We start from the raw sequence: 18,509 nt of genomic DNA, 5'->3' as shown, positions 1-18,509 counted from the left end.
AGTGCCTGCTGTCATGTCATGAGGCTGTATCAGCAATATCTCCATATAACAATAATTTTCATTTCTCTCTGCTACTTCATGGTTTTAGGATTTTTTGTTGGTTTGTTTTGGTGGGGATTTGGGGGGGGGGGTTGGATCTTTGGTTTTTTTTATTGTAGGGAGGTTTTCTTTTGCTCCCTTTTGTCAAAGGTGTCTTCGAGACAACAAGAGCCCCCCAGCAAGCTCCCTTTCCTGTAGCAAAAGGACTGATTTAGCTACCACCATTCTTCCCCCAACTATCATGACTCCAGACAGTGCTCCAGACAAGGAGAAGTATGTGAAGCTAGAATTCTTTTTCCTTTCATGACTACAAAGCTTTCACTGGCAAACAGATTGCTTAGTAGACTTCAACTTGTCTGGACAAACATTAGATACTTATTTCTTGCTCTCAATATTAAATTACATAGATTTAGAAGGAGTTCTTTACTGTTGTGATGTGGTGGGAAATAAAACCACAGAACAGCACCAACTGTGAAGTGACCTCAGGCAGCAGTGGATACACTACTACAACTGTATAACACTGACCATCACCTATGCATTTCCTGTTCCAGGGAAACAGATTTAAGTTTGAATTGTTTTAGAAACTCACCAAGACCACAGAAATGAACTCCAGACATCAAGTGCTACAATCAACAGATTTCTTATCACTGAGTTGTAAGCTACAATTTTGTTGTGTACCTGTAAGATCTGGACAGAAATAACAAGATTCAGATATCACATCTCAAGACTTCAAAGTGTCATAGGCATCCTGTGCCACCAAGACAAACCTTTTTTTTAATCCTAAAAAACCTTCCTACCTGTGTGACTCCTCAGCCCCTCTCCCTTTGCCTTAGTTCTCTGTCCCAGCCTCTCTCAGCCCATACCAGATCTTCTACAATCACCCCAGCTTAGGCTAGATTAATTACTTACTTTTGACTCTGCTTAGCCCATCTCAGATCTTTACTTCATCCATGTCTTCTCTAATGGTCCACTGCATCCTCATAGTACTCTAGCTGACCTTTTAGACATCTGCAGAAACCCCCAGAACAAAGGCAGAGGTTTCCCAGGTTTCCACCAGCACATTGCAGCCACTGCTCAGAGCTCCATGGGGATGGGAGCCCACTGTACTGTATCCAGAGCCCACTGCACCACACATCCATGAGAACAGAAGGAATCAAAACTTTGGAGATGTCTTGCTATGCTGTTCTGCCTCACTTTGCAATCTGAGGTGAAGGGAAGCAGACTGAAATGAGGCAGTGGCAGAGTTCAGCATGACAATTGCTCACCTCTTCCACAAGTGACAATACAACCATAACACAGCCCCAGTCATTTAACACACATGAAAGGTTTTATTCTTAAGCAAAACACAATGCTTTTTCCTGAAAGTTTGTGTTATTTCCCAGTATAATTAAATAGCTTTTTAGGAGGTGGCTTTCTTTGTGACAGGAGGAAGCAGTAACTCATCAGGACACAACTCTTTGGAATAGATGGATTTCAGGGAACCAGTCTTAGAGCCAACAGAACAAGTATCCAAAATAGCCAACAGCCCAGGAGTCAGGACAGTCACATGGGAGAATCCCTTCATACTCTTCCAAAACAGAGAACTTGGGGGTCTCATCTTCTGAAAACATCCTAGCCACCAAGTTAGCACCTACCCTGGGGTCTCTGAGTTCCACAAGAAATTTGTTTCACTTTGGAAATGAATACAAACAAAATTATAGCCTCATATTCCGCCTCCATTTATAAAAGAGATTTCCTGGTTTTCTGGCTAGCACAATGACTCAATAAGTCTCATTTCATAAATGGGCATAATGATTATCAAATATAACTGCAGAAGAATTACAGTAATTGACAACATTCAAGTTCACAGTGCCTTCAGTCTTCCAAATCTGCAATGGGGTAAGAAGAAAGCTGCTTTTGTTATCCATATGGTGAAAATCCTGAACTAAGAGCAGTAAAATGGAAAATGGATTGCCAGAAGAAGACTAGATTCAGAGACCTCATGTCCATTCCACATTAAATTAATCAGATTTTTTTTTTAAATATCACTAAAATGTGTTCTGCTGTAAATATAACACTATTTTGATTAAAACATGTATAAAATGTAAGAGGAATCACACCCTGCCCCTCCAATTATAAACAAATAATTTGTAATGAAATCTAACAGGTTACAAGTCTATATGCAAACAGGCTGTGGGCACAGTTTGTCCTAGGTTTATAAATAGATGTTGAACAGTGTTTTTTCCAAGAGGTGCAGTGCTTCAAAACTCCATTCTGCTCACAGCCCTACCTCACAGCAGACATTACTGACCCTGCTCATGCAGAGTCACTCAGCTGTGTTTCTTTGGATTTCTTACTTGAACACAATTTCATAATACCTACACACATGCTTAAACTTGGCTGCATTCTCTTTGAATTCCGTATGCTGGAGCCCAGACCCTTGCAATCCCTGCTTCACTCTTCCATGCTATGAAGCCAGCTGATGTTGGTCCAGTTTTCTCATCCTTTTAGACAGAAGGCTGACTCTTCAGATGCAATATAAATATGGGGCAAGAGGCTGATGAACTGTAAATCTACACTGAAATTCATTCTGCATTTCAAAGTGAGCAACTCACATTATCAAAAGCTTAATAGTGAGACTGATTCTAAAGTAGCACCATTTGGCTGAAGGTCTTCTCAGCATAAATCTAAGCTCTACCCTTTCTGTATTAGAGATATGAAATATTTGGCACTGGATGCCCAAATCACTGGGTAGAGACATACAGGGATTTCTTTTAACAGATCTCCAGAGTAACTGTCTGTTCACAGAGTCAGATAATCTAAAGGAACAGAATGTGTCTAATATGTCTTTTTATTTTATAGCTGGCAATACAGGTGAAAAAGACATTTGTAAATAATTGGCTGCTGAAGGCTGGGGCAGTGGTTGACATAAATAGTTGACCTGCAGAGAAAAATAAAGCTCAGGAGCAAATGGCATAATGGCCCTCTCAAGTGAAAAAAGTTACCTGCAGTGGGCACTGCCTCCAGAGGGCTGTGCAGCATGCTACCTTAGTCAGAATTAATAATGCATCTCTGGACTGCCCTACTTCCTCACACAAAAGCGACAGTGACTCAAGCCAAAAGCACCAGTGTTTTGAAGGAGTCATGCAAGCTGCTATAGAGTGAGCTCGTTGTACTTTATGTCCTGTGAGTGAGAATTGCCCCAAAGAAGATGGCCTCAGTGAAGCCTGGTGTCCTTGTTTGGGCCAGGATAAAGGTGATTTTCTGTCTTGTACTTTTGCTTTTAGCTAAGTCTCTTAAGTAGTTGCACTTGCTGAAATTAAGAGCAAGTTTCTCAGACAGTGTTTGCTTCTAGGACTGATAACACTCGATGTTTATAGTTACCGGTAGAGACTGGGCAGCCAGCTCCTGCTGCCCTGCAAGACCAGTGACATAGTGGGCAAGAAATGTATCTCCTAAACTGGGACAGGGGGAGACAGAACTACACAAGAGATCACCAGATGGCAGTCATTACTATAAGCTTATGCCCTCAATCACACAGTTATGTTACTTAAAAGACACATGCTATGTTCCACAATGCTCCCTACATTTAATTTTACATTGGTACAAGTGACTGTTGATTTTCTGAAGCTGTAACCCTGCTACCATTGACTTATTTTGAAGACTAGAAAATATTTGGCTTGGTTACCATGACAACATTCCCCCAAAAGACTTAAACTCTGCTACATCAGAAAACACCTCACATATTATTTTTTAGCAAACATGAAGGTACATATAGCCTTTCCTGAAGGCAATTTTAGAAAAGTTCCTTGTACATTGAAGATAATTTTCATGGATTTCACATACACCATGCATTTTTTGCTTTGAACTCCTCTGATAATGTTACTGAGACAGACCAGAATCTTCAAAAAAATAGAAGTGAACATGAAATACATGAAGGGAATGATCTACATGGAAAGTAAAGTACCCTGAGATCTGCAAGCAGTGCAGGTGATGCAAGAGGAAAATTTAACCTGAAGTATGGGTTTTTTCCTGCCTCTGGTTCCTCTTCACAACACTACTTAAAATTTCACCAGATCTTACTCTCCTGGACTCAAATTTTCAAGCAACAGCTCATTTGGGGGAGTACACAGATAATTCAAGATGAGAACAAAATAATCACACAAGTATCATGTATGCTTTGTACTGTGAAGATTCTAACATAAAAAATCCCAAAACAAAACACCCCCCACCGCCCCCCACTCCTATCCCCCCCCAAAAAATAGAATCCCCAGTTTTGTTTCTTTTTTGCATTTAGAACTGAGGTTTACGAATGTCCCCAGCTATGGACGTATTAATCTGACACGCTTACCCACGAATGCATTGAATGCAAACACTTCCTCCCTGGAAGTGATCAGGACCAGGCTGGATGGGGCTATGAGCAGCCTGGTCTAGTGGGACATGTCCAGGCACAAGGCTGGGAGGCTAGAACTGGGTGATCTTTATGGTCCTTTCCAACCAAACCATTCTATGATTCTATTCCAAAATAACTTATTACTGGAGGTCACAGAGGGTCTCAGGGGTTCTGAGACACCTGTTGACTTGCAATTGCAAACTGGTTGAAACTCAGTTTTCTCTTACAAGTTTCCAACACTTCTCTTTTCCTATGCAAACTAAGGGGGAAAAAAAAACCATCTATCACCCAGAACACTTTTTGGAAGTCCAAAATGTTGTGTGAATCAATACCAATTAAGTTCAATCTACGAGGCTGCCTTGTTTTCTTTGCCAAGTGGTTTAATATTCTTTGAAAAAAATGTTTTATCCATTCTGTAACACTTCTCCTGTCTAGCCTTGCTGAAGAGCACAACCACACTGCTTGCTGAAGTTTAGCTGCACCCTTTGAAGAAGGAATGGAAAGGTCAGATACAGAGCAGCAAATCTTTTCAAAATTCTTTTAGAGCATTCATTTTTGAAGTATGGGCTTAGACTAAGGATAGTATTTCTCTACTAGCAATTTAGTTATTAAGGCCAGCACCTCTCAGAGAACAACTGGCCTAAATTAAAAAGTTCTGCACTATAAAAAAGTTAAACACTTTGTGGCCTGCCTAAATTTTACTCTGTCAGCTTTTCAGCCCCATACTGTGTACAAGAGGACTTTGATTTCTTAGGTGTCTTGTTGCATTTTTGAAAAGATTTTTGTCACACCAAGTTATGGAGTTAGGAGGTTTGCTGTCCAAGTTTACCCTACATCTGGTGTGTTCCACCTTCTACAGAGAATACTAGCAGCCAGTTAAACAGTAGTACACTTCGAACAAAACAAGAAGTTCAGTGACTTCTGTTACACATGATACTGTTTTAAAGAGAATTGTATCTGAAATCAAAACAGTGTCTAGGGTTGCATTTCTTCAAGACTCATGGACCTGAGACGACTCTCTCAGTGTCTGGATTTCTCAATGTTCCCATAGTGCTCTGTGTTTTTATTTGGCAGCTGCATCCTTTTCATGAGTACCCCACATTTTAAGAAAAATTGCAAAGGCTAGGAGCTTGACATATTGGGGTGCGCATTTTCCTCATCAGTGCTTCCACCTTGGAACTTAACACAGATCAGCACTGGTGAGATACTGTCCCATTGTGTTTTTTTCTTATTTCTGAGCTTTGCTTCTAATAATTATTCTGCTACAGTTCCTAATGTGACTTACTTTCAAGAGATGTTCATAAACAGTTTTTCTCTTACACAGAGAACACATCATACGAAGAGCCAAACCATTACACCTGCTGTTCTTTTAATTTCAAGAAGAAAAACAGGATAAAGTAATCAATAGAAGACTACAGAGGGTTGTGGGCTTTTTTCCCACTAGACTGTATATTAGCAAAAAGAGCCTTTAAACTTGTTTATTCCTTTAGACTTTGTTTGGCTAATGTTCAAGTATCAAGAAGTTCAAGGAAAGCACATCCATGCATGTATTTTTCTTGTGTATTTGCAAGATATGCATTTAAAGGAGGTATTTGTAAACATGGGTAAACTTGTATCATGTTTTCAAATCCCCAAGGAAGTGTTCAAGGAGCTTTTTTTTTCTTGCTAAACAGCTGGTACTGTTGGACCTCAGAACCAGGGATAATTGACCAGTGGGTCAAACAGCCATTATACACCCATGCTCAGTGTTATGCTTCACTGATGTAACCAAAATGCCTTATTTCTTCATATAAAACTGATGTAGTGTTTGAAGGATCAATACCTTTTGCTGTCATTATACTATTTGGTTTTATTAAGCAGGGAACATTGCAAAGAATGTCTGGTTTTCACCCAGGGGTTTCTGCCCAAGTAGCTTAGTGACACAGCAAACTGCTGGCACCAGAAACTCTGGGTCTTATTCCAAGTAAGGGTGCAGACACATCTTACAGTAAGTGATCAGTATGTGATCACTTAAAATCTTTTTCAGGTAACCTGTAGATATTTTTACCAAGCTTTTGAGAGCCACAAATGGCTACATGCTGGTACTGCTGAATGATCAGTCAGTGTGAGCAGAGTGTGACCAACACATTCAAATGCTCTAAACAATTTGAAACTTTTTAGTGAGGAGAAGAATAGAAAACAAAAATATTGTCTTTATAGCACTGACCTTGCTCCAATGAATACAGATTAGATGGCCTTAAAAAGTAATGTTTATCTAAGTATATTTTGAGCCACATGGGATCATTTCTGGTTTGATTTTTTTTTTTATTTGAACTGCATCAGGTTGAAATAATTACAGGTTGATTTCTTTTAATGCCAGTTATGGCATGGAATTTTATAGCATTATATAAAGATGCACTCAAATGTAAATAATGATATACATAGCCACGTAAACAACTAAAGAGCAGTTTAGAACAGAAATCAAGATAAAAAAAAGATGTACTAAGAGGGTTGAATATTACAACTTATTCTACCCATCAAGAATATTGTGTTAGTGAATAACAGTGCAAACAGCCACTTAACCTATGTCTCTGTGTTGTCCCCCAAATACAGCTAGATGAGATTTCAACACAGATAATACCTGCAAACAAGCACTACAGCAATTAAAAGCATGTGGAATTACTGGATACTTTTTTCTTTACTGAAATACTTGATTTTTTAAAATTTATTTTTGAACTTCTGTGGAAATAAGTATTACTATCATATACTACTGGAGAACAATTATCTCACACTTTTCCAATACCCATAGTCTGTCAGGTATGAAGTACTATTTTACCTCTATAGTAGCTGTGGTAATATTCCAGCCATGCTTTGGTCAGACAAATACTCCACTATGATACTAATCTGTAAGAAAATGTGCCAGGAGTAGCAGAAAGAATGGAGGTTCTAACTCAGTTTAAAAATTATATAAAATATTCTACAGATCTTGATTTGTTTGTGACTGGAAACATTTCCACTACATGACTGAACACCCATGATTCCCCTTTCATTTGGGACTCAAAAATACTTAAAAGTAACGAAACTATCCCAAATAATATTACTGTGCCAATTATAAAGTTCCAAAATGTCTGAAATGCCTTCACTTTCAATAACCACAAAGTTGGCAAATGTGTTCATAAGATATAATAGCAAATAATAAATGATTCATAAGAACAGAAAAGGCCATCAACACTTAAAAAACCACTTTTCTTCAAATCTCATCTTAAAGAATTGTGCAAGAATTTCTATTTCACTCCCCCCAACATCAACAAAACCATATTTCATCTTAAGTATTCCACTCTGAAAAGTAAAAAAAAAATAATATCCCAAATAAATAAATATAAGTGGGTTTTTTATTCCAGTCCTGCTCAGACTTTGTCCCTATCACTGCTTATGCAGGTTTTGCTTCTGAATGAGTAAAACAGTCAAGGCAACTGCAGAAAATTCTGTAAGTTTCTCAGCATTTGGGCAAACTGACTATGGGTTGTACTAGTGGTTGGGTTTTTTTTTTCTGTGAACCCTCTCACTTGAGTTTTTCCTAGATATAATTAAAACAACAACAAAAAAAGAAATAACATAAGATTATATAGCCTTTTAATTCCTTAAATGTATTCTAACAAAATGCAAGGATCTATTTCAGCCCATAGAATTACTTTATGACAAGATATCCTGCCTTATTAGTGCAGCAGAAAAGTAAAGAAAAGTGAAGCTAGGATGACACCATTCACTTTGGTAATAAGCTCTGGAACAGGGAAGGAAGCAAAATTTAATTGTTAGAAAACTATCAGGGAAATGAATGAAAAAACCTACTCTGATACTGAGAATAAGTAAATAAATCCAGAGCAATCATCTCTTTTAACTGCAAAACTCCAGAGAAGAGGATGATCAGCGGGTCGCAGGGGTGCCGGCCGTAGCCATTAAAGGGGCTTCAGATTTGGAGCGCGATGACCCCACAGACACAGCCCCTGCCAGACCCTCCCGCGGTGACCCCCAGCCCCACAGCAGAGGGGCGCATTTCTGTGCGAATCCGAGCGGTTCCTTTCTGAGCTGGGCATCCACGCCGAGCAGCAACAGTTCATTTTAACCAGATACGGGGAGGGGAGCACGACTGGGTACGGACGGACGCGGAGAAGAAGGGATAAAGAAAACCCAACAGCACCTACAGGTTATTTTCTTTTGGCTGTTGAGAATTAATCAGACAACGACTTTATTCCGGCATATTAACATCCCTCCCATTCGCCTGCTCCTTGCCATCAGCTACAAACCTGGAAACAAACCCCTTCCCCCCTCGTTGCAACTTCAGGAGCCCGGGAGCACCCTGGGGCCACCCCAGGGCTGCGGGCGAGGGGTCGAGGGAGCCCGAGGGACCCAGCGGCCTCAGCTCCTCCCGGTGGGGAGGTCCCGGAGAGCCGTACCCCGGCGCAGCCCCTCCGCAGGAGTGCCAGCCCGACCCGGCTCGGCCCGGCCGCTTCAGCTGTGGTGTCAGTGGGCACCAGAGCAACGGCTCCGGCAGCTGCCTCCCGCCCGCCGTAGCATCATCTCCCTCCCCGGCGGAGGCGGGGACCCGCTCGGGCTTCGTCCTGCCTCCGCCGCGGGCGGCGGGGACCCGCGCTAGCCCCACCGGGGAGCAGCCGCCGTGTACCTGGACGCCGGCGTTGCTGGTCTGGGTCTCCGCCCCGACGCCGCAGCAGCGGGACGCCCTGGTCCGGCCGGAGGCTCCGGGCTCCCTGCAGTCCTTGTGGCGCGGGAAGGAGGAGGGCGGCGGCGTCTGCCGGCCCTGGTAGGAGAGGACGGAGGGGATGGAGTCGGCCGCGTCTGTCTTGATGAAGAGGCCGTGCAGGGTGGAGGTGCCCTGCGAGATGGTGGTCGTCTGGTGGGGGGAATTGGACTCATCCGAGTCCCGGCAGTAAATCACGCCGCTCTGCGAGACGTGGATGCTGGGGGCGCAGCCCATCCCTTCCCTTCACTTCCCCGCCCCGCTGCACCGCTGTCGGGACGGACCGCTTCGCTCCCAACTGCTGCCCGCCCGGGATGAGGGGCCGCCGCCCCTGCGCTGCGCTCCCCGCGGCGGCACCGGTACCGGCACCGGCACCGGCACCGCCCCCGCCAGAGGCGCTGCCCTGGCCGCTCCCGCCCATGCGGCACCTCCCCAGCACCCCCGCCTATCTCCCCGCGCCGCCTCCGGGGATGCCAGACCCGTAGAAGCCCCTTCCCCACCTCGTCAGCGCCTTACGAAGCGCCGGTGGCCACCGGGTCCTTCAGTCGAGGAGGAGGAAGAGGAGGAAGAGGGGAAAGAGAAGAAGCAGCAATAGCAGCAGCGACATGGGTAGCGTAGCCCCCTTCTGACCCTGTCAAAGGGTCTATTTCCAGGCCTTTTTTTCATAAAACATGACAGTCCACCCCAAATACCTTTTTTTTTTCTTTCTTTCTCTCTTTCTCTCTTTCCTTCTCTCTTTCTCTCTTTCCTTCTCTTTCTTCTCTTTCTTTTCTTTCTTCTCTTTTCTTTCTTTCTTTCTTTCTTTCTTTCTTTCTTTCTTTCTTTCTTTCTTTCTTTCTTTCTTTCTTTCTTTCTTTCTTTCTTTCTTTCTTTCTTTCTTTCTTTCTTTCTTTCTTTCTTTCTTTCTTTCTTTCTTTCTTTCTTTCTTTCTTTCTTTCTTTCTTTCTTTCTTTCTTTCTTTCTTTCTTTCTTTCTTTCTTTCGTTTGTTTTTTTTTTTTTTTTTGAAACAAACCAAAACCAATCAAACAATTAAACCCACTTATTTTGACAGGGAAAGCACACCTTCTCTTCCTCATCATGAGCAACCTTGTTCCTTGTGTGAGCAAATCTCAGTTGTTCAGGGGACTGCAGGGAGGAATATGAACCCACAAATTACCCACTGCAACTTTAAAAAAAAGGCCAGAATTATTCCACAAGTTTTAATGGTGTTTCTCAATTAGGACAGTATTCAAAAAAAAACCAAGCCGCTACTTTAGCCCGTGTGTCTGAGTTGCTAATCCTTGTTTCCAGTCCTTGGGGAGATAATCAGGTAAAATGTTTAACTCTGCTGAGATTTATGCACCTTCCTAGCGTTCCACAGTGAATAGTTTCATTGACCTCAGTTAAACTTCCTATGAGGTGTAAAGCTAAATGTGGTTTTCAAGTCTTTGCAAGATTTTTGTTTAAAGCATTCTGTTTTCAATGACACGTGATAAATCCTTCAACAACAGGTAATGTCATCCAAGCAGTGTGTGTTACCTGTCTAATAAAGTATTTATCTGACTCCAAATTACCAATGAACACTTGCACATACACATTTTTTTACCTTGGAGTCTGACTGCTGTTTCTCTGTCTAGTTTTTAGCGAGTGATGTAAAAATACTAGTAATGTGAAGCACAGTTGCCACAAGGATTATGACAAAGTGCTCTGTAGCTGTTATTTTTGCTCCTAATACTGCTGATGTGCTTTCATGGATTAGAGACCAGTTTGTGCAGAAGTGATGGGTTCACAAGTAAAACACCTCAGTTTTGAGATTGGAGCCTTTCGTCTCTTTCTCTGCTGATCTGATCAGCACAAAGTTGTGATCCCAGGGTCACTGTAGTTATGGCAATATTAACATTCACTCATCCTGCAAGAACTGGGCTGAGATCACTAATTTGTTTGAGAGATTATAAATTTCCAGTTACTAGAGGGAGTGTCCGTTGGCCCCAGTAATCAAATTTCTCTAGGTAATCTTTTCTCCCCACTTGTTGTCAATGTTCACAAACCAAGCTGTGGCTCATATCCTGCATAAGCTTACATGCCTCCACACTGCTCTGCTGGTGGCTGTCTTTAAGAACCACAAGGACAGGCTCAGCATGAGTAAAATGAAGCAGAGTATGTTCCATCTCTCAAGCATATCCAGTTCTGGATGAGAATTTCCAGTCTCCCAGATCATAATGAATTTACCTGCAGATGAATGTGTCCTAAAACAGCATTTCATAACAAAAGAAAAAGAAGTTGCATTTATTCCTTGAAATATTTTGAAGTCCCTCCTAATTTCTGTACTCTTTGGGGAGCTAAAATTAGAGATTTGAGTTTCCTGCCCCAGACCACACCTGAGATCTGCAGCAGAGCCAGAAGCTCAGAAATTCCATCCAGAACCCATACATAAGTGTAAATGCTGTTGCCTCAAAAGACCTCTAAGAGTGGTTGACTGCCTCCTTTGAGACTTTGTAGAACAATACCCAGCACAAGTATCAACAGCATCTAGAATTTTAACACAGGATATGAGTGTAAAATGTATTTTGATTTTGACTTTGCAGACAGAGCTTGGTGAAAATGTCATATGACACTATAAACTGTGTTACTTGCTATTCACACACACAGCCCATTTTTCTGAGTTGGTATCAGTGATAAGTTATTTCATTAGTCAGTCAATGCCTAGGTTTCCTTAACATCCCAGTACCCAGCTTTTTGCCCTGTTGGTATTGATTTCAGACATTGGTATTGATTTCAGACAGTATCACAGGCATATGCCTATTCTCATGTGGATTTCCCTTGCTTAGGTATAACATTTAAGTTGATGTCACAGAATAAGTTGTAGGAATAACAAGTTCCAGCTCTGGAGAACCTTTGCTAAATGCAGCTCTCAGCAAGAAGCATTCCTTGACTGTTGATTTTGAGGTAACAGGAAAGGATCACCAGTGGAGAACATGAGCCTGCCTGTGCAAAGGGCTGGAGTGTTTGAGAGGAGTGAAGGCTGGAGGAGGTGGAACTAAGTGGTCTGCTGAAAAGCAACAGAAATGTGGGGAGAGTAGCTTAAGGCTTTGCTGACAGCAGAATCACAGAATAATAGGAGGGTTGAGATTGGAAGAGACATCTGGCCCACCTCCCCTGCTCAAGAAGGGCCACCCACAGCTGGTTGCTCAGGAGGGTTTTTTTAGTATCTCCAAGGATGGAGAGTCCATCACCCCTGTGGGCAACCCATTCCCGTGCTCAGTGACCTTCACAGTTCCTGCCTAATATTCAGGAAGAACCCCCCATGTTTCAGTTTGTGCCCATTGCCTCTGGACCTGTCACTGGGAAACACTGGAAAGAGCCTGGTTCTGTCCTCTTTGCACCCTCTCTTCAACTATTTTTGTAGATTGATGAGTTCCCCTTGGGCTCTTCTCCAGGATGAGCAGTCACTTCCTCTCCTCAGAGAGATGTACTCAGAAGGGACAAGCAGGAGCAGAGGATGGAGTGGGGAAGAGTGAGTGTGTGCAGCAGGGAGGGATGACTGCTGCTGAAGCAAGAAGTGAAGAAATGCAAAGTTAAGGAATATTTTTATTAACATTGGTGCTCTTCCTGCCTGTTAGAAGACAAGCATGGATTTCTGTGGCAGAGGAGAAGAGGGAATATCTAAAACACATGCATGCATACTTGCACCACCTCTTATGGCATGCTTAAGTCATGCTCCTGCAGTCATCTTGATCCACTGTGCCCTGACATACCAATTCAACCATGGACTTAGAGGAGGGACAGTTAATGTACTGAAGCAGACTCTGCCCTCAGAAATGGATATTTAGTATGGCACCAGAATTTAGCCAGTGCATCTGACCATTGAAAGGTATGTGCACCAGTTTTTCCACTACCAAAGAGCTGTCACTAGTTTGAGTTGCTGCTGTACAAGTTTTGTGCCCCCAGGAAACCAATTTCTTACACATGACTAATTTCAGCACAATCAATTTAAACGTAAGAGTTATTCTGGAAGCAGTCAGTGGAACCCTGACATGTCTCCATGTCTTTTTTTTTTTTTTTTTTTTTTTTTTTTCCCAGTAAAAGGCAGTGGATAAAAATTCTCTGTGGTGTTTACACCTGCAAATCCCCCCACAATGAGGAAAATATACTCCTCCAAACTTTATATCCCTTCCAAAGCCTGTCATAGCCTTCACTGTGACCTCAATATTAAGACTATGCTACAAGTAAATAGGTAACTTTATGCTGGCATTATTGGAAGTAACATCTGTAAATCCCAGTTCATTGCAGTAAGAATATATTACTTCAGAGGTTGCATTTTACAGAGACTTAAAAATCTGGTATTTGACAACCTGCTACTGAAGACAGTTACCTCTATTCATGGTTCATTTACTGTAAAACCATTTTAAGAATGTATAAATAAGCTTGTACTAAAGAAAAAAACCCCAAAACTTACTAGGCTCTTAGGAGGGTCAACAGTTTCCCAGTGCATTCATATTGGTTCAACAGATTTCTAAACAACAGTAGAGCCTAACATGCTGCATGCCCAGATTAAAGTAAATACCTAAAAATAATTTAAATCATCTGGATTGCATGCTGTGTTTTTAACTTAATATACATACAGCAAAAAAACATATCATGTCAGGTAGACTAGAATGCCTCCCTGTTAAAAAAGCCTGTATCTGTAATAATTTGATAATATGCAATATATTATCAAGTGCTAACCTAGTCCTTTTAGTCATGAACAAAACAAGAAATGATGGCACTTGGAAAAAATAAAGATATTAAATACTAAAGTTGAAGGTTATTTCTTTCGCCTGAGGAAGAGTCAAATGCATTCTGCAGCCCATGAATCTGAAGACACTTTTAACAATGTAATCAAGAGTAACTTCACTGAAAGCAACGGACTTTCTCCAACTGAACCAAAAAAATAAAAATCAAGTTCTATTTTTTCCCTGTTCAAAACTCCTTTCATTTCATAATTCTGAAAAATAATTTCAACAAAACTGTTTTAATTTACCATGGGTTTGTTACACTGTGTTTGCATGCTAAATTCTGTGGGTATTACAAATAACAATCTCCCAGCAGCAATATCCTACAGTATGACACCCACAGGTAGGTATTGCTCAGATGGAATTAATTTGCAGGGATTGCTTGCTAATCAGAGAATTATTAAGGCTGGAAAAGACCAATCTGAACCTTCCCCGGTGCAACATAAACTTCACATAATAAACCTGACTTTGGTCTTCTGTCATGATCAGGTTTTGATTGGCTTTGCAGTTGGGGAAATTGGGCTGCAAAGAAGGCTGTTTGGAAGCTCACTCAAGTGAACAGAGCTGAAAAGAGGACTGAGCCTGGTCCCCTTTCTGCTCTCTGTCCATGCTGCCACAAATGGTGCTGAGTGTGCATGGAGGGGCGGTTGTGTGGAAGCAAGGAAGAGCTGCAGTTCCTGCCCTCCCCTGCCTGCAGCTGTTTTCCTCTCCCTAGGGACAGGAGAAGATACAGTCCCGGGACTTTGCTTCTCGCTTCTGAGAAGTGATGAGCTGCCCCAAGGATGCAAATTTCCTCCAGGGGACAGACACCTGAAGGCATTTTCCCCCGAGAATTCGGCAGCTTGGTATTGTCCCTCGTATCAGCACATTCCTAAGACACGCAGGGACCCTTTAACACTCTGGTTTGAAGATCAGTGTATAGAAATACAGAGTAACTACAAGCTTCAGTCATCAGCTGAAGCATTATGTATGAGCATTACTCCTCTTGAAGAGATCAACTTTTGACAGAACAGTGGCCAAATACTTCTAGTTATAGACAAATTTTCTAGGACAACAGTGATTACAACACAATGAAAAGGCTTAGATTTCCACTTCCACCAAACGCTTTGGTTTGGCTTTGAGTAGGATGGAATCAAACACTTCACAGCTCTCAAAGTAAAGGAAAGCAACTGCAGTTCCTCCAGCACTGAAAAGTCCCTCAGCAACGTTTCAGCGGTCATACCCTTACAAGAAGTTTGTTCATTGCTTGTTATTACTTTAACAACACAACTCTTCTGCCTTGATTCATTCTTCTGTGAGAATACTGGAATATCTGCACAGTGAATCCCTCTCGGAGGGTGCTGAATCCTTAAGCTCTGCCCAGCGGGCACAGCTCAGCACAGCCTCCGGCCAACCAAGCCGTGCTGAGCCGGGTCAGGAAGAGGTTTTGGCAGCACCAGGGGCCGGACACATCCTCACCGACCCTCGGGGTGCCGCCTGGAGGGGAAAATCACCCGGAATGTGTCAGCACCCGACGCCGCTGTGCCCAGGCTCTGGGCGCCCCAGACCTGACGGAAAGTCCCTCAGCATCGCCCCGCTGCTCCCTGACCCGTCCGGCTCCTTACCTTCCTTCCCGGTCCGTTCATCCTCCGAGGAGAGGCAGAGTGGGACGGGAGCTCCGTCGCGGCTGCCTAGGTGAGCGGGGCGGGACACCGGTGCCGGCCCGACCTCCCGGAACTCCCCCGCCCCCCCCCGCCCCGGGCCCGGCCCCGCCGGGCTGGAGCCGCTCCAGGGAAAAGAGTTTCGCTGACGGGGCTCCAGATGGGATGGAGCGCTAACTGGCTTCCCTGGGTTGTCCCAGCCGCGCCCGGGCTCTCCCCCTGCCTTTGGCCCGTCCAGATTATTTTCTGCCCTGATCGCGGGACATTCAGTCACGGCGGAAAGCGCTCGGGGCAAGCAAGGTGAGCTAAGTGCTCTCAGCCTGGCTTGGTTCAGTGTGCTGATAGTCACACAGCCGGGGAGAAAGGCAAACCCTTACATCCGCCAAGAGAGGTAAATTCACCCATGGAGCTCTTAACTCCTCTGCTGGTGCTTTTCGGGATTCTAGGAATAAATCCAGAGTCGCAGTCTAGGAGAGGTGATGCAAACAGCCTCGGGCTGAGAGAGGGCAACATGATCCTGATCTGGAGCATATCTCATCTTTCAGAAGTGAGACCAGAGACATATTTTCAAACAGCTGGTTTTCACCTCTAGATCCTCTAGACTGCAACAAGTACCAGACAGGGGGAATGCATTGCCCCGCAAATGTCATCTTTGGGTTCAGTTAGACGTGACTCTCTCCCTTTGTTGCTCTGTCTTTCATGTGCTAAGAACATCTCGTTGCTGGTTTTTCTATTTGGAGTATTTAAAGCAATATATCCTGTTTCCTGGGACTTCATTAATGGTGTCAATACTGTCATTGCTCTGTAATGGTATGCAAGGCCTCCATGAGGGAGCCATACAAGATACTCAGCAAATACAGTAGAAAACAATACCTGCCCATAACAAGCCAAAGTCTTGCACACAAAACAGTGGAGAGCATGTGAATCTCACAGAAGTAGAGCAACATTAAAGATTACTGGAATTTGTCGGACAAGTAATGGTCAAGTCACAGCAGCTGCCTAGCCAAAACCCCACAAAACTGCAGATGGCCACACAATATAAGCCCAAAGCTCTTAACCTGTGCAGGAAATCAGTTCCAGAGAGAAGCAGCAGAACCAGCGTGGGTCAGCAAGTTATGTCAGATTGAGGCTAGAGACTGTGAAGAGATGCCCTGCTAGCAGGGAAGATGACACACAGTCAACAAACACAGTCCTCTGTGACCTCCCCAGAAGCCCTAGACAGTGCACGAATTGAAATGTCCACAAGAGCAGATCAGAACATCCCCACTTTTCTGCCCATACATTTGCAAGAGCTGTTGCCTGGGAGTTCATATTTTGGCACTACCTCAGAGGTCCTGGTGCTGCAAGGATGAGATAGATAGGAAGTTTACTATAGCCTCAGCTGCATGCAGCCACATTCTTGGATACCCAAGACTGCGGGCCAGTTATGGTCTCAGAGGAGGTGTAACATTTCCTCTTCAGCACCTTTGCAAGAGTACCAGGTGTCAACCAGCCAACTGCAAACCTCAGAACCAGCTTTGCTTAGTAATTTCAAAGCACTGTCAGACAAAAAATGCCTAACATGGGACCTTGGTTTCCCCAGGCAGAAAGATTAGGGACTAATCAGATGCCTCATTCTGCTGCCATTCTGTGCAGCCAGGCTACCTTTCCAGCAAAGACCCAGGAGAAGCCGGAAGGATCTCAGGCATCAGCATCTCAATCAGGGCAAAGTGCTCATCTGGACACCGTGGTTCAGGAGTGTCCACAGTACTAGATTTTGGATACATCCATGTAGACTTTTTGCAGTTCCCACACAGGCCCTTTCTTGCATTCTCCTTGCACCGTTCCCTTTGAGCTGCCATGGCTTTTGAAGACTGACTAGAGGAATGCTGAGATCAGCCAGAGCATCAATACTTTCCAAGCTCTGAGAAGCTGACATGGGAAATGCAGAAAGCACAGGCCCATTGCTAACAGCCACACTCAATATGTGGCAGACAAGTGGCATTTTGTGTGCAAGCTGAATGGATGCTATCCTACAGTGACTGCTTTGTCACCAAGGCTTTCTCTAAGGAAAGAGCACAGGCACACTCCACTCACTTTTTGTCACCTGGGACCAGGCTGCTGACCCTAATTGCAGTGCTTTAGAAGCTAAAAAGTAACTTAGTCTTTGTTTCTGGGCAACAGCCCAGATGTAGGGGGATTATTCTGCTTACTTTTCTTTTAGGTGTAGAAGTAAATTAACTGCTTTTAAAAGTATATTTTGTGTGCATGTCTATTTTAGCATGTGCTAGGGACCCTGCTTCAGGCTCAGGACACTATTCCAACTGAGCTTAATGGGAATGTGGCTATTTATATTTTAATGGGGATGGAATTAGGCTCTTCATTTGAACTGCATGGCTATTTTTTTAAATTAATCTATTTCATCATTCTTTGTTTGCTTTTGCTGTGTTTTAAGAATATTATACATACACACCAGCATCCTAAGTAACAGCCTTAAGTTCTAGTATGCAAACATCATGCTTCCTAATGGGTAATGTATACAGACTTCAACTCTCCTTTATGCTCCATTTTCACTGTAATTTCTTAGGACTTTCTTCTGTTAGTATCAAGGAGGCAATTTTTAACATTTTTATCACTCTGGAAGTCCTTGACTTTTTCTTAGGCTGTTCACTTTGGTCTTTCTTATACACAGACAGTTAGGTTCTGAACCTAACTTGGCATTTGTGATTGTATTTGCTCTCTATATATGCATAATCTGTCAAGAATAATCCTCTCATCTACAAACTTGTTTGTGAGGAGTCCATTCCCAAAATTTTACTGCAGTCACACAGTAGAAAGTAAGTGGGTGTCTGCATTTACCCTAAAGTGGACTTCCCTGAGTACAGCATCTGTGGCTGCATTACACTGTGACAGCAACAGAATTCATGTTTCTTATGCAGGTGAAATACCCACTCCCTGGCTCTGAGGACTTTTGAAAGAGGTATGCAAGATA

General features: G+C 43.1%; 1 protein-coding gene across 3 annotated transcripts in view; it reads right to left on the bottom strand.

The window, feature by feature from the left end:
- PDE8B (phosphodiesterase 8B) overlaps positions 1-15,577 on the bottom strand; it is a 66,635-nt gene extending 51,058 nt beyond the window's left edge. The window contains exon 1 of one of the 3 annotated variants that reach the window (XM_071731967.1): positions 15,503-15,577. In XM_071731967.1, coding sequence (XP_071588068.1) covers positions 15,503-15,523 — 21 coding nt within the window. In that variant the 5' untranslated portion in view covers positions 15,524-15,577. Of the gene's footprint in view, positions 1-9,071; positions 9,512-15,502 lie in introns of those variants that run through there. The other 2 variants (XM_071731965.1, XM_071731964.1) reach the window with 2 other exon arrangements.
- Positions 15,578-18,509: the final 2,932 nt, after the last annotated feature.

Source organism: Heliangelus exortis, chromosome Z, assembly GCF_036169615.1.
Source record: "Heliangelus exortis chromosome Z, bHelExo1.hap1, whole genome shotgun sequence".
In the NCBI taxonomy this organism is placed as follows: Eukaryota; Metazoa; Chordata; class Aves; order Apodiformes; family Trochilidae; genus Heliangelus; species Heliangelus exortis.
The sequence above is the reverse complement of the archived record's forward strand: the minus strand, read 5'-3'. Positions and strand labels throughout refer to the sequence as shown.